This window comes from Brachyistius frenatus, unplaced genomic scaffold, assembly GCF_029030835.1.
Source record: "Brachyistius frenatus isolate BFR_SWC_R1_liver_20210118 unplaced genomic scaffold, ASM2903083v1 Contig_309, whole genome shotgun sequence".
NCBI classification, from domain to species: domain Eukaryota; kingdom Metazoa; phylum Chordata; class Actinopteri; family Embiotocidae; genus Brachyistius; species Brachyistius frenatus.
In genome coordinates, this window is record NW_027210908.1 from 338,512 (window position 1) to 349,472 (window position 10,961).

A 10,961-nucleotide genomic window follows, 5' to 3' on the forward strand; every position below is an offset into this window, starting at 1 on the left:
AGTTTCCTCTCTCTTATTCTGTATGCAATACGAAGCCTAACATTGAAAAACTTTAAACGCCTTAGACCATCTGGACTTCCTCTTTTGTGTGAGTAGAAAAAAAAAAAAAAATGAAAAAAAAATTGCACTACTTTTCTTGTTTTTTGGGGGGGATGGTTGCTTTGTAATGCAATAACTGCACTAAATATAACCACGTATCCACCAGACTACCACAGCGTGCTAGCGTGACCCGACACGCCTCTTCCCTCTATTTATCAAGAGACAGCAAATGTGTAAAAAGTGAGACATTTCCTGCCTGATGCTGTATAGAATGCTTTCTATTTGAGAATAGATTTACAATGCTCAGTAAAAAAAAAAAAAAAAATATGACTTAAACTAAATAAACATCACATTTTATGTACTTTTAATTGTTTTGAGTCGTTTCTGTGTTTCACTTTTGTGCGGCTGTGCAGAGAGCGTGTTCATAATGCTCGTCGGTAAAGTTAAGGACACGTGATTTCAATCAAATGAATTTATCGGCTTTGTGGACATTTTCTTGTTACATTTTGGGAGTTTTGTGTCGGCACTATCTGACACGAAAATATCTAGTTAGGACAAACCCCCGAATAAAGAAAAGAAAAGAAAACAGCGGTGAACCCTGAAGATGACCTGAGAAGATTCAAAATTGGCTGGTTTTTTTAGGTTTTTTTTAGATGTTTTATGAACAAAAGTCCACATTACACCTGTAAATCAAAAAGTGGGCGCTTTGAAGTTTCCTCTAAATACGTGCTATTTGCTAAAAAAGAAAAAGAAGAAATATTTCACGTTATTTTGACATTTAAGAGACAGATGTGCCTCAAAGTTGTTGTATTCACTTCATACAAATTTTTATATTTAAAACAATTGCTTGCAATGTAATCAAAGGGTGCATTTTCAGCAAAAGAAACAGGTGTCACCTCTAGTATTGGTCTCTCACAGTCACAATACTCAAAATTAAAGTGACGGAAAATGACTAAAAATGCACAACATAGCAGTTACTACTCATCTACACTCACGTCCCGGCTGCTTTTTTTTTATCACCTGGGGTATTTATACAGTGCAGATCATCGGGGGTCACTCTTACTGGCTCTGGTTTACCGACACTGTTGAGAGCAGTGCGCTGATGATTTCTGCACCAGGTAAAATGTTTTCTCCCCACAGACGGGCAGAAAAATCACAAAAAAAAAAACAAAAACAAAAAAAGAAAGGGTGAGAAATAAGAACAAAATAACCAAAAGGCCCAAACATAATCACATCGAGACGATAAAACAGTCTGGAACCTGCAGTGGATAAACTCCAAAAATCAGGCGAAGATGGTCTCCTCGCGCCTCTTCTTGGTCAGGATGGTTCCGGGTTTGTGCTGAGCGTCCGGGTGGTTGGTGAGCTCCGGAGGGCAGGTGGAGACCGGGCTCTCCAGGATCGCCTGCTTCAGGTCGTAAAACACGGCCGAGTCCTCTTTGGTGAGGAACGTCATGGCCATACCGCTCTTACCGGCACGACCCGTACGGCCGATACGATGGATGTAGTCTGCGGGAGGAAGAGGAGGGAAAACAACTCGGTGAATCTATCCATTATATACACACACACACACACACACACACACACACACACACACACACACACACACACACACACACCGAGGAAACCTCTGCACACCAAACCAAGGCCTCTTACCTTCGATGTTCTTGGCCATGTCGTAGTTGAGGACCATGGAGACGTCGTGGATATCGATACCTCGACCAGCAACGTCTGTGGCCACCAGGATGTCTTTGGCTCCGGCTTTGAGATTGGAGAGTGCGAACTCTCTTTGTTCCTGGCCTTTGCCACCGTGCAGCGTGCAAGCATTGTACTGTAAAAGGAGGCGAGACAGTCCGGGTTACGCTTTGCTGTGTATTTTTCAGTGTTTAAAAAATTTAAAAAAAAAAAATCTATGTAATTGCCAAGCATTCAGGAAAGTTTACAAACAGTGAGCACAAGGTAAAGCTGAGGCTCATGGGAAGGTTGAGAATTTAAGTATTGGAAAAGGAAAAAGAAGCAAAATGAAATCATGTTTGCAGCACATTTCATGGCAAACCACTGAAGACATTTCCTTTTGGTGCTTGAGGAAAAGTCAAAAGATTCAGAGGATCAACAAAGATTCACTGAATAATTCTCTGTGGATCATAAACGTCTGCAATCATTTGACTAGTTTTTAGATAATTTAGACAACTTTCATTATTACATTTCCTTTTCAAAACCATAAAGCTTGTTTTTTGTTTTTTTTAGTTTGGCTTTTTAAGAAATAGCAGAATGGGCAACATGAAAATGATCCTACTGTGCACCTACAGTACATATTTCTGTTGGTCAATGAGCACCGTCCCTGTCAAATACATATGAGATGAAATGAAACCAAACCTAAAAAATTAAAAAAAAAGGATTTGGAGCATAATTTTGGTCATCAAAATTACACTCCAGATATTTTTTTTTTCTCTTTTTTTTAATTTTGTATTTATTACAACCAGAAACTAAAAATAGAATCCTGAACTAAACGTGCATTTAATGCTTTCCTCCGGAAAACTAACCAAATCTAAGCTTAAAATAGACATAACTTCCAACTGATCTGCATGCTGGAGGACGGACAGGACAGGACAGGACAGGACAGGACAGGACAGGACAGGACAGGACAGGACAGGAGAGGAGAGGAGAGGAGAGGAGAGGAGAGGAGAGGAGAGGAGAGGAGAGGAGAGGAGAGGAGAGGAGAGGAGAGGAGAGGAGAGGAGAGGAGAGGAGGACAAGACGGAGGACAAGACGGAGGACAAGACGGAGGAGGGCGCTGAGAGGCTTGTAGAGAATGTAAAAAAAAAAACAAGAGTTGTATACTAAAACAGTGTAAATCTTTCAAAATAAATGACAAAAAAAAACGTATTTAATGCGTTTGTTTCTCTGCTGCACCGAAATCGAGAACCCAAAACTTAAAAGAGGAAAGTCACGGTTCACTCTGCAGTAACTTACCCCCATCTTCTCCAGAGACTTGGCCAGCACGTCGCAACCCTTCTTCTGGTTGACGAAGATGATGATGGGCGGCTCGAAGCCGTGCGACAACACCTCCAGCAGCTTCTTCCTGCAAACGCACACGATGACAAAAACACAGTCAGTCCTCTGAAGTCGGCGGGGACGTTCGGTGTCCCGGGTCGCCGTTTCCGTTTCCGTCTCACCTCTTCTCTCCCTCCGACATCAGCAGGACCTTCTGTTCGACCCTCTCGTGAGGTTTTCCCGCCGAGCCGATGTACACCACCGCCGGGCGCCTCAGGTAGCTCCTGGCCAGTCTCTCCACAGCCGGCGGCATCGTAGCCGTGAACATGACCGTCTGCGGAGCGCCATCACACACGCGGTCAGAGGAAACGCGGCGGAATGAAAAGCAGCAGGCTCACCGTCCGCTTCCTGAACATGCGCCTTACCTGTCTGTATTTATGTTTCCCGGACTCAAAGTTCATGATCATTTTCTCGGGGTCCTCTGCCTCTTCCGTGTCTGGCTTCTGATTGGTCACCGGGATGTACTCCAGAATCTTCTGGACGTCGGGCTCGAAGCCCATGTCGATCATACGATCAGCCTCGTCGAGGACCACGTAGGTGCAGCGGCCGAGGACCAGGTACCGGTTCTCCAGCACATCAATCAGACGGCCAGGGGTGGCGATCACGATCTGATAGACGAGGTAAACAAACAAACAAACAAGCATTGGAACTGTTTCAGAGAGGTGTCGTTTCAACTTATTCACTTTTACACTGCAAGAAACTTCCAAACGTGATCATTCTCAGGCAAAATCTGAGGTTCGAGGAAGCGACTTTTTCTATGAGTTCTTGGAAGTTTAAGGATGTTTATTCACAGAGATATTTATATCGTTAAAGAGCTTAAACTGATTCTGTGTGTATCATTTGCGTGTTCTGATTCAGAGTTGGTATTGCAGATTTATAACCATATAATTCCTTCTTTTTTTATAATCTGTAATAATGCGAGGAATCACGAGATCGACAATTCAACGGGACCAAAGTCAAATGTTGCTGTGATTTAACATCCTAAAAATGTATTTTAGAGTCATCTGGTGTCTGTTCGATTCCAGTTTTGGACTCTTTGATAATCAAGTGACCGTTTCAGTGGGTTTTCTACTCAACCGAGACGCACGAGTATAAAAAGCTGAATGTTTCACCTCGCAGCCCATCCTGAGGCGGAAGCCTTGGTCCTCTCTGGAGATTCCTCCAATCACGGCAACCGTTCGGATGCCGAGCGGTTTACCAAACTTTATGGTTTCCTCCTCAATCTGCTGCGCCAACTCACGAGTGGGCGCCAAGATCACAGCGTAAGGACCCTGATCCGAGTCTTCGATCCTGCCAAACCGAGAGCAGACGGAAGAAAGAGTTTGAACACACAGCGGGACATTGACGGTGGGTTTACTGGAAATGATTGGAATTTGATCTGCGTTACCTGTCGATCTTTGGCAGGGTGGTGATCCAGACCAGCAGTGGAATCAGGAAGGCGGCCGTTTTACCGCTACCCGTCTCGGCCACGCCGATGATGTCACGGTTCTGTAAACCAATAGGAATGGCCTGCCGCTGAATTGGTGTCGGATCCTGGAGAGAAAAAAAAAAAAAAAGTCATTTATAGTGATTAAATTTAACAAAGTGCAAAACAGAGGAGATTTCAATTTGTTGGATGAATTACAGGTAAAAAAAAATAAATTAGCTTTAAGTGGAGCGTTAACAGAATATTTACTCGCACTTCTTTGTCAAAGTTACAAAAACCATCCTTCCACAGTTGACCTTCAGCTCTCTGTATTCCATCGGTCATTAAAAACTGACCTTGTAGCCACATTTGTCGATGACCTCCAGGATGTGTGCGGGCAGCTGGTACTCCTTCCAGTTCCTGATGGGGTTCGGGATCTTTCCTCCCTTTGTGGTGATGCTGTAATCCTCCCTGAAGATTCTCCAGTCTCGGTCCGTCATCTCGTCCAGCTTCTTCTGGGACCAGTGTCTGTCGTCCCAGCGCTGCTTGGCCTCCTTCTTACGCATCTTCTTCAGTCGCACCCTGAGGGGAGTTGAGAACAAAGAAGGCGGGGAAATTGGAGGTGAAAAATGTACATACAGGACAAGTGATTTTCCACCTTTCAGTCAGTTTTATTCAAATGAAACTGAGCTGTACTGTTAGGATGAGGTTTAATGCCTCTTTAACAACAACCGGCGCTGGTCGTTTCAGTGTTACGTACTCTTCCTGCTCCTTCTCCTCCAGCGTTCGCCTTTTCTCCATCAGATCACCGTAAAAACGGGACTGCTCTCTTTTCTGCTGTTTTAAGTCGATGCCAGCGATGAAGCCTCGGCCGTACAGCTGCACGTGATGCTTTTCTTTGTAGCTGAAAGACAGATCGCGTTGTTCAGCATGGAGGGGCAAAGAGCTGATCATGCAAGTGTGCTCGCATCGTGGTCGACTCACATCGGGTTGTAGTCGACCGAAGTGTCTTCGGAGGCGTCCCACTCAAACACAAACTTCCTGTCGTTCAGGTGACGAGTTCTCCGGCGTTTTTTGAGCCCACCCAGATAACGCTCCTATAAAGTAGTCATTCATATCATTCATAAATACAAACATTCATTTGTATTCTTTTTTTTTTTAATCTCACTTTTATGTAGTGGTTTATTTTTTCTTTATTTCATTTTCTACTGTTTTTAAAAAGTATTGAACTTGTTTATTAGCAACCTTTTAATGTGATTTAAAGTGCGTTTGCGTAAAACACTTAGAGCTGTATATTCCTTCGTGTCAAATGATGCGTGTTGTATTTTCTATAAATAGTTTCATAGTTTAAGTTTGCAATGCCTGAATGATAAATATGAACCGGTGATAACAAATTAAGAGTTTGTGCTTTCGAGTTTCATCTGACAAAATCATTTTTTTCTTGGATAATTGACTATATGGTTTGTTGAATATTCAACGAACACAGGCGTGCAGTTTCATTTAAGAGCTACAGAGGTTAAAGGTTAATTAATTCCAGGTCATTTCACCTTAAGGTAGGTAGGTAGGTAGGTATTTACTTTATTAATCCCCGAGGGGAAATTTTTTAAATGTGGCCGTGGTGTCTATGTGGCTCACATGTGACTAACTTTGCACTCTTCGTCTCTCCTGTAGAGATGCAGGTAAAACGAGGAGTCACACGAAACAGTGGGGTCAGGACGACTAACTTGAGATTCCAGCAGCTTTCCAAAGAAAATGCATTTTTACATCTATCAAGCAATCGTATTCTGCGGAAGTGAAACAGACATCTTCGCTGCCGGTGTGAACAATTTTGCATTTTTGTGTCGTTTACGTGTCACGCCTGGTATTTCAAGACCTTTACTCGTGTAAACAAACTGCCGTGGGTGGATGAATATATTAGTAATTAGGTCAGCTTGCGACTGGTATCCTAGTTTGCCTGAACCTGCACTCTGTATGACCCATGGGGCCTCACTTACCACCTGAACAGGAAATACTCCAGTTTGAATAAACTGGGATGCTCTTTTAACTGTTGTTGCCTCCATCGACGCAACTGTGATCTAAACTCTTTCCCTCGAGACGAACCTTGATGGCCTGGAGTTCTTTGCTTTTGTCTTTCTCCTCCCTGAGTTTCTGTCGTCCGTCGTCTTCTTCGTTCCCGTTGTTCTCTCGCTCCATTCGCTCTCTTCGCTCTCGTCTCTCTCTCTCTTGGGGGTCCTCTGTAACAAACGGTCAAAGCTCTTATCAACATCCCGTTACAGTACGAAGTGTTTACGAGTTAGAAGCTAAAACACACCCATCATTTTTCTCCCTATGTCCTGGAACATCCTTCTTTTCTTTCTCTCCTCGTCCAACATCCTCCTCCTGTCCTCAGTCTGTAGCTCTCGGCGCTTCAGAGCCTCGGCTTCTCGCTCTGCTTTCGACAGGAACTTGGGCTGAAAACAACAAAATACAAAATTAAGTGAGGAAGGGAAAACAAACTTGGCTTTGAAAAGAAAATGTTCTTTAGGGAACTTCTCACCTTTGCCTCTGCTTCTTCCTCTGCCTTCTTCTTAGCCAGAAGCTCCTCCAAGGACAGCGGCTGGACCTGAACAACAACACAACAAAGGTCAAACACATAAAATAACAACCTGAGGGACAAATGTAAACTTATAAAAAACTTCAGCAAAGCCAGATTCTTACCTTCTCTTTCTTCTTTTTGTCATCATCCTCATCTTCTGCTTTTATATCCTTCTCTCTCTTCATCCTGTCCTTTGACTTTGGTGAGGGGCTTCTATAAAAGGCAAAGTGACAGACTGGATTTCAATACAAAACTTTACACAGAAATTTTGAACAAAATGTAACCTAAAACATCCTATCACATGTTTCTATCACATTAATTCTCTGGTGCTTAACAAATGAATAGGTCACAATCTGAAAGCATTTTTTTATTCTTTTAGTGCTTTTCTTTGGTGCAATAATCTATTTTAAAGTGATTAAATTAATCGCAAAGTTCTCCTAAAAACGACCTGTTTGTACTATTATGAGGAGAAAGGCAGCATTTATGTCAAAGTGGAGAGAGATGGGAAAGATTTCTGTTGTTTATTATTTATGAATGTTCATGTCACTAGAGACATAAAGGTGTTTGCATGATGGCACAGTTGGTCCCTTGAAGGTTAAAAACATTCTGCTTTGACAATATTTCCCATTAACTTAGATTTAAATACTTCAAATGAAAGACTTTTGTTGACATGAGGGATCATGTCAGTCGGATTTTCAGGTACTTTTGTATAATTCAGCACGGAAAAATCAGATCCCAGTTCATAACGACAACATCAAATGTTGATATAAAAGTTTTTTATAATTGGGAAACAACACCAGCTCCATTATGACGTGGCATAAATTTATCATTGTCAATGATTCTGTGGGCAAAACATCACACGCTAAAGTGGCAAACTAAATTATGGACGCAGAAATTCTTCATTTAGAGTTTTTCCCCAAAGAAACTGATTCAGTATTTTCTACATGTCACGTCATCCTTTACAATCTCCCCAAGACACACGGTGTATTTTAGCCGTCACGTACCTCGACCTCTTGCCGCGATCTTTATCGCGTCGATGGCTGTCTCTGTCCTTACGGCTCCTGTCTCGGTCCTTGTCTCTGTCACGGTCCTTGTCTCTGTCCTTGTCTTTCATGCGTCGGTCCCTGTCACCGTAGCATCAAACAGACATTAAGTTTGGACACGCAGAAAAAAACAACACAAGTAAACAGGGAGAAGTAGAATATAGTCTGGTGTTGTGGACGTATCCTGCTTGTGCTTCAGTTACCGTTCTGCAGATTTGGAGCGGTTTCGCTCACGGGACCGATGGCGTTTGCGTGAAGGCGAGACTTTACGATCTCGTTCTCGAGAGCGGCTGCGTCTCCGCTCTCGGTCTTTGGTCCCAGAGGATTCGGCATCCTTCTTGTCTGTGGAGTCGGCTGCCATCTGCAAACACGAAGCCACAAGCATGGGTGGCTTTCACGTGAAATTTTACTTCCACTGCATTTATGAAATTGAACACCGTTTTACTTTCAACGGGGACCGTTTTCCCTCCGACTTGCAATAATTCAGACAGATAAAAGCATTAATTTTAAAAGGAACATACGAAATAAACTTAACGGGGGTTTGAGCTACTGATGTGTGACAGTAAGTAAGTAAAGCAATCATAGGGTATTTTTTTTTATGTGTTTATAAACTTAAAAATGAAATGAAATAATGAATATAATCGAAACTAGTTGCCAGATTTTTTTTTTTAAAGTTTTTATAGACATTTAGAATAAACTATCACATAAGCTCATTAAAATGGAACAAAAACTATTGGAAACGATGTTCCCCAAATAATTACATGATAAGATATAAGCCTGAATCTGCTTTTTTTTTTCCTTCGCAACACTTTCTCCTTCAAGTGCATAAAAAAAAAAAAACGAGCACAATGAAGCGTAAAATGTAAAATACACGTTTATTTTGGCTGCATATAAAAGTTAAGCACTAACTGCAAGACGTCGTAACTTGTCAAATCTGACCAAACAAAATAAAAGTAACTCAACTTTGCAGAATGAAAACAAGTCGACCGAGTGTGAGCAAGCTAGCTCCTCCCGTTAGCACGCTTAGCATTAAAGGATAATTATCTCCCGAGAGAATTTGCTGCACTGAAACTACATGAAACCCAACCTGCTCACCGTGAGTACATCAAAGCCGGGGGGGGGGTAACTGCGATTTACAGCATTTAAAGCTCACCTTTATCACTTGTCAACAAAACAGTTGCGATTTTATGTGCGCTTCAAGAAGACGCCATGTCTCCCGACACGAGCTGAAACGCGCAAGGGCTTGTGGGATTGGTAGTACTGGGCGTCATTTTCGGAGACGCTGCAGCCGATTCTGGAACTACATTTCCCAGAAAAGAGGAAAAAAGCCGTGTCAGGACCCCGATTGTTTAGCACGTGAACCTCAAAATGCCTGCTCAAAAGTAACTTTATGATCTTGACCGCCTGTTTGCCAGTTCAGGCACAAGGTGGCGACCGTGTTACAAATTGGCACAATGCTGACTTTCATAAGAATTGATAACAGATGAAACCCTTAGATCTAAGAGAAAGAACAGAAACCTTCATCTCATCTATCTATCTATCTATCTATCTATCTATCTATCTATCTATCTATCTATCTATCTATCTTGTATATAATATATATAGATATATACTGTACTGTACATACTGTATATACTGTGCATTTTATATTTTATATTTTTTACTGCCATTTTACTGCTATTTTATTGCTTTTCTATTATTCTATTATTATCTTATTGCTTCTGTATGCTGCTGTAGCGAAAAAATTTCCCCTCGGGGATTAATAAAGTAATTACCTAACCTAACCTAACCTAACCTAACCTAACCTATCTATCTATCTAACTATCTAACCTATCTATCTATCTATCTATCTATCTATCTATCTATCTATCTATCTATCTATCTATCTATCTATCTATCTATCTATCTATCTATCTATCTATCTATCTATCTATCTATCTATCTATCTATCTATCTATCTATCTATCTATCTATCTATCTATCTATCGATCGATCGATCGATCTATCGATCTATCTATCTGCTCCTTTCTTTCTCTTCACAGACTGAGGCCTTAAAAAAAAACACATTGCAATACAAATTTCAATTTTGGCCTCTGTCATATCAAAAAATATAAATAATATGCAAAACCGACAATAGAAGTTTTAAAGAAGTAACAACACAAAGAAACCGCAAGTGTTAGATTCCTCAGGCGGGGATTTCCATACTGACAAAACTGAACGATACTATAAATATTAAATATTTCACTCAGTGGGATGCTCTTTTGTTAGTCTGCTATTGCCTGATAAAATAATAAAATGGTATGCAGACCTGCTGCTATGATGAAATAGGCCTGTCTGCTCGGTATCACTTAAAAACAGGCTCTTTTGCAGTAGATTAAAATTCAGAAAGTGCCATGCTGTTAGTGCCAAAACCAGACTATGTTTTTCCTGTAATCTGAACCATCCTCCGCTGTGTGTGTATGTGTATATGCTCCTGCAGGCAGATAAAAGACATTTTAGATGCTGCTATGCTTGACTACAGTCCAGATTGGGTCGATGCTGATTCATATTCTGGACCTGCCTTTTCCTCCACAAGGAGATCAAAAGAGATTTATGGAGCCCTTCTGAAGGTGAACAGATTCAGTAGGAACAGATCAAAGTTGATGGTATAGGAGGGAAAGAATAGACTGGAAAGACGTCTTTTTTTTACAGTGAGTTGTGCTCACGAACACATTTTTTTTGTCTTCATTAACCTTTATTGGATAACTCTTAACAACATGGAGCTGTAAGGACGACTTGGATCAAAGGTTGAGGATGAAAGCTCATGACCTAAAGGGCTGTATGTTCTTTAATGTAAGGAATCGAACTT

The 10,961-nt window shown here is 41.5% G+C and overlaps 1 protein-coding gene across 1 annotated transcript; it reads right to left on the reverse strand.

The window, feature by feature from the left end:
• Positions 1 to 130: 130 nt before the first annotated feature.
• Positions 131 to 9,351, reverse strand: ddx23 (DEAD (Asp-Glu-Ala-Asp) box polypeptide 23). The gene is made up of 17 exons (XM_069722946.1): positions 9,267 to 9,351; positions 8,317 to 8,474; positions 8,075 to 8,194; positions 7,193 to 7,283; positions 7,032 to 7,097; positions 6,807 to 6,945; positions 6,596 to 6,729; positions 5,480 to 5,592; positions 5,256 to 5,399; positions 4,852 to 5,077; positions 4,478 to 4,623; positions 4,203 to 4,380; positions 3,456 to 3,698; positions 3,213 to 3,364; positions 3,010 to 3,118; positions 1,693 to 1,867; positions 131 to 1,545 (listed from the first exon to the last, which is right to left on the reverse strand). The coding sequence occupies exons 2-17, from the start codon at positions 8,472 to 8,474 to the stop codon at positions 1,322 to 1,324; spliced, it is 2,418 nt and encodes an 805-aa protein (XP_069579047.1). The 5' UTR covers positions 9,267 to 9,351; the 3' UTR covers positions 131 to 1,321.
• Between the last annotated feature and the right edge of the window lie 1,610 nt (positions 9,352 to 10,961).

Excerpts from the sequence above, each read along its gene's own strand:
- ddx23 (XM_069722946.1), bottom strand. The coding sequence starts at position 8,474 with ATGGCAGCCGACTCCACAGACAAGAAGGATGCCGAATCCTCTGGGACC. Across the intron at positions 6,730-6,806 it reads CATAGGGAGAAAAATGATGG|AGGACCCCCAAGAGAGAGAG; the intron begins GTGTGTTTTAGC and ends CGTTTGTTACAG. Across the intron at positions 4,381-4,477 it reads ACCCTGCCAAAGATCGACAG|GATCGAAGACTCGGATCAGG; the intron begins GTAACGCAGATC and ends TCGGTTTGGCAG.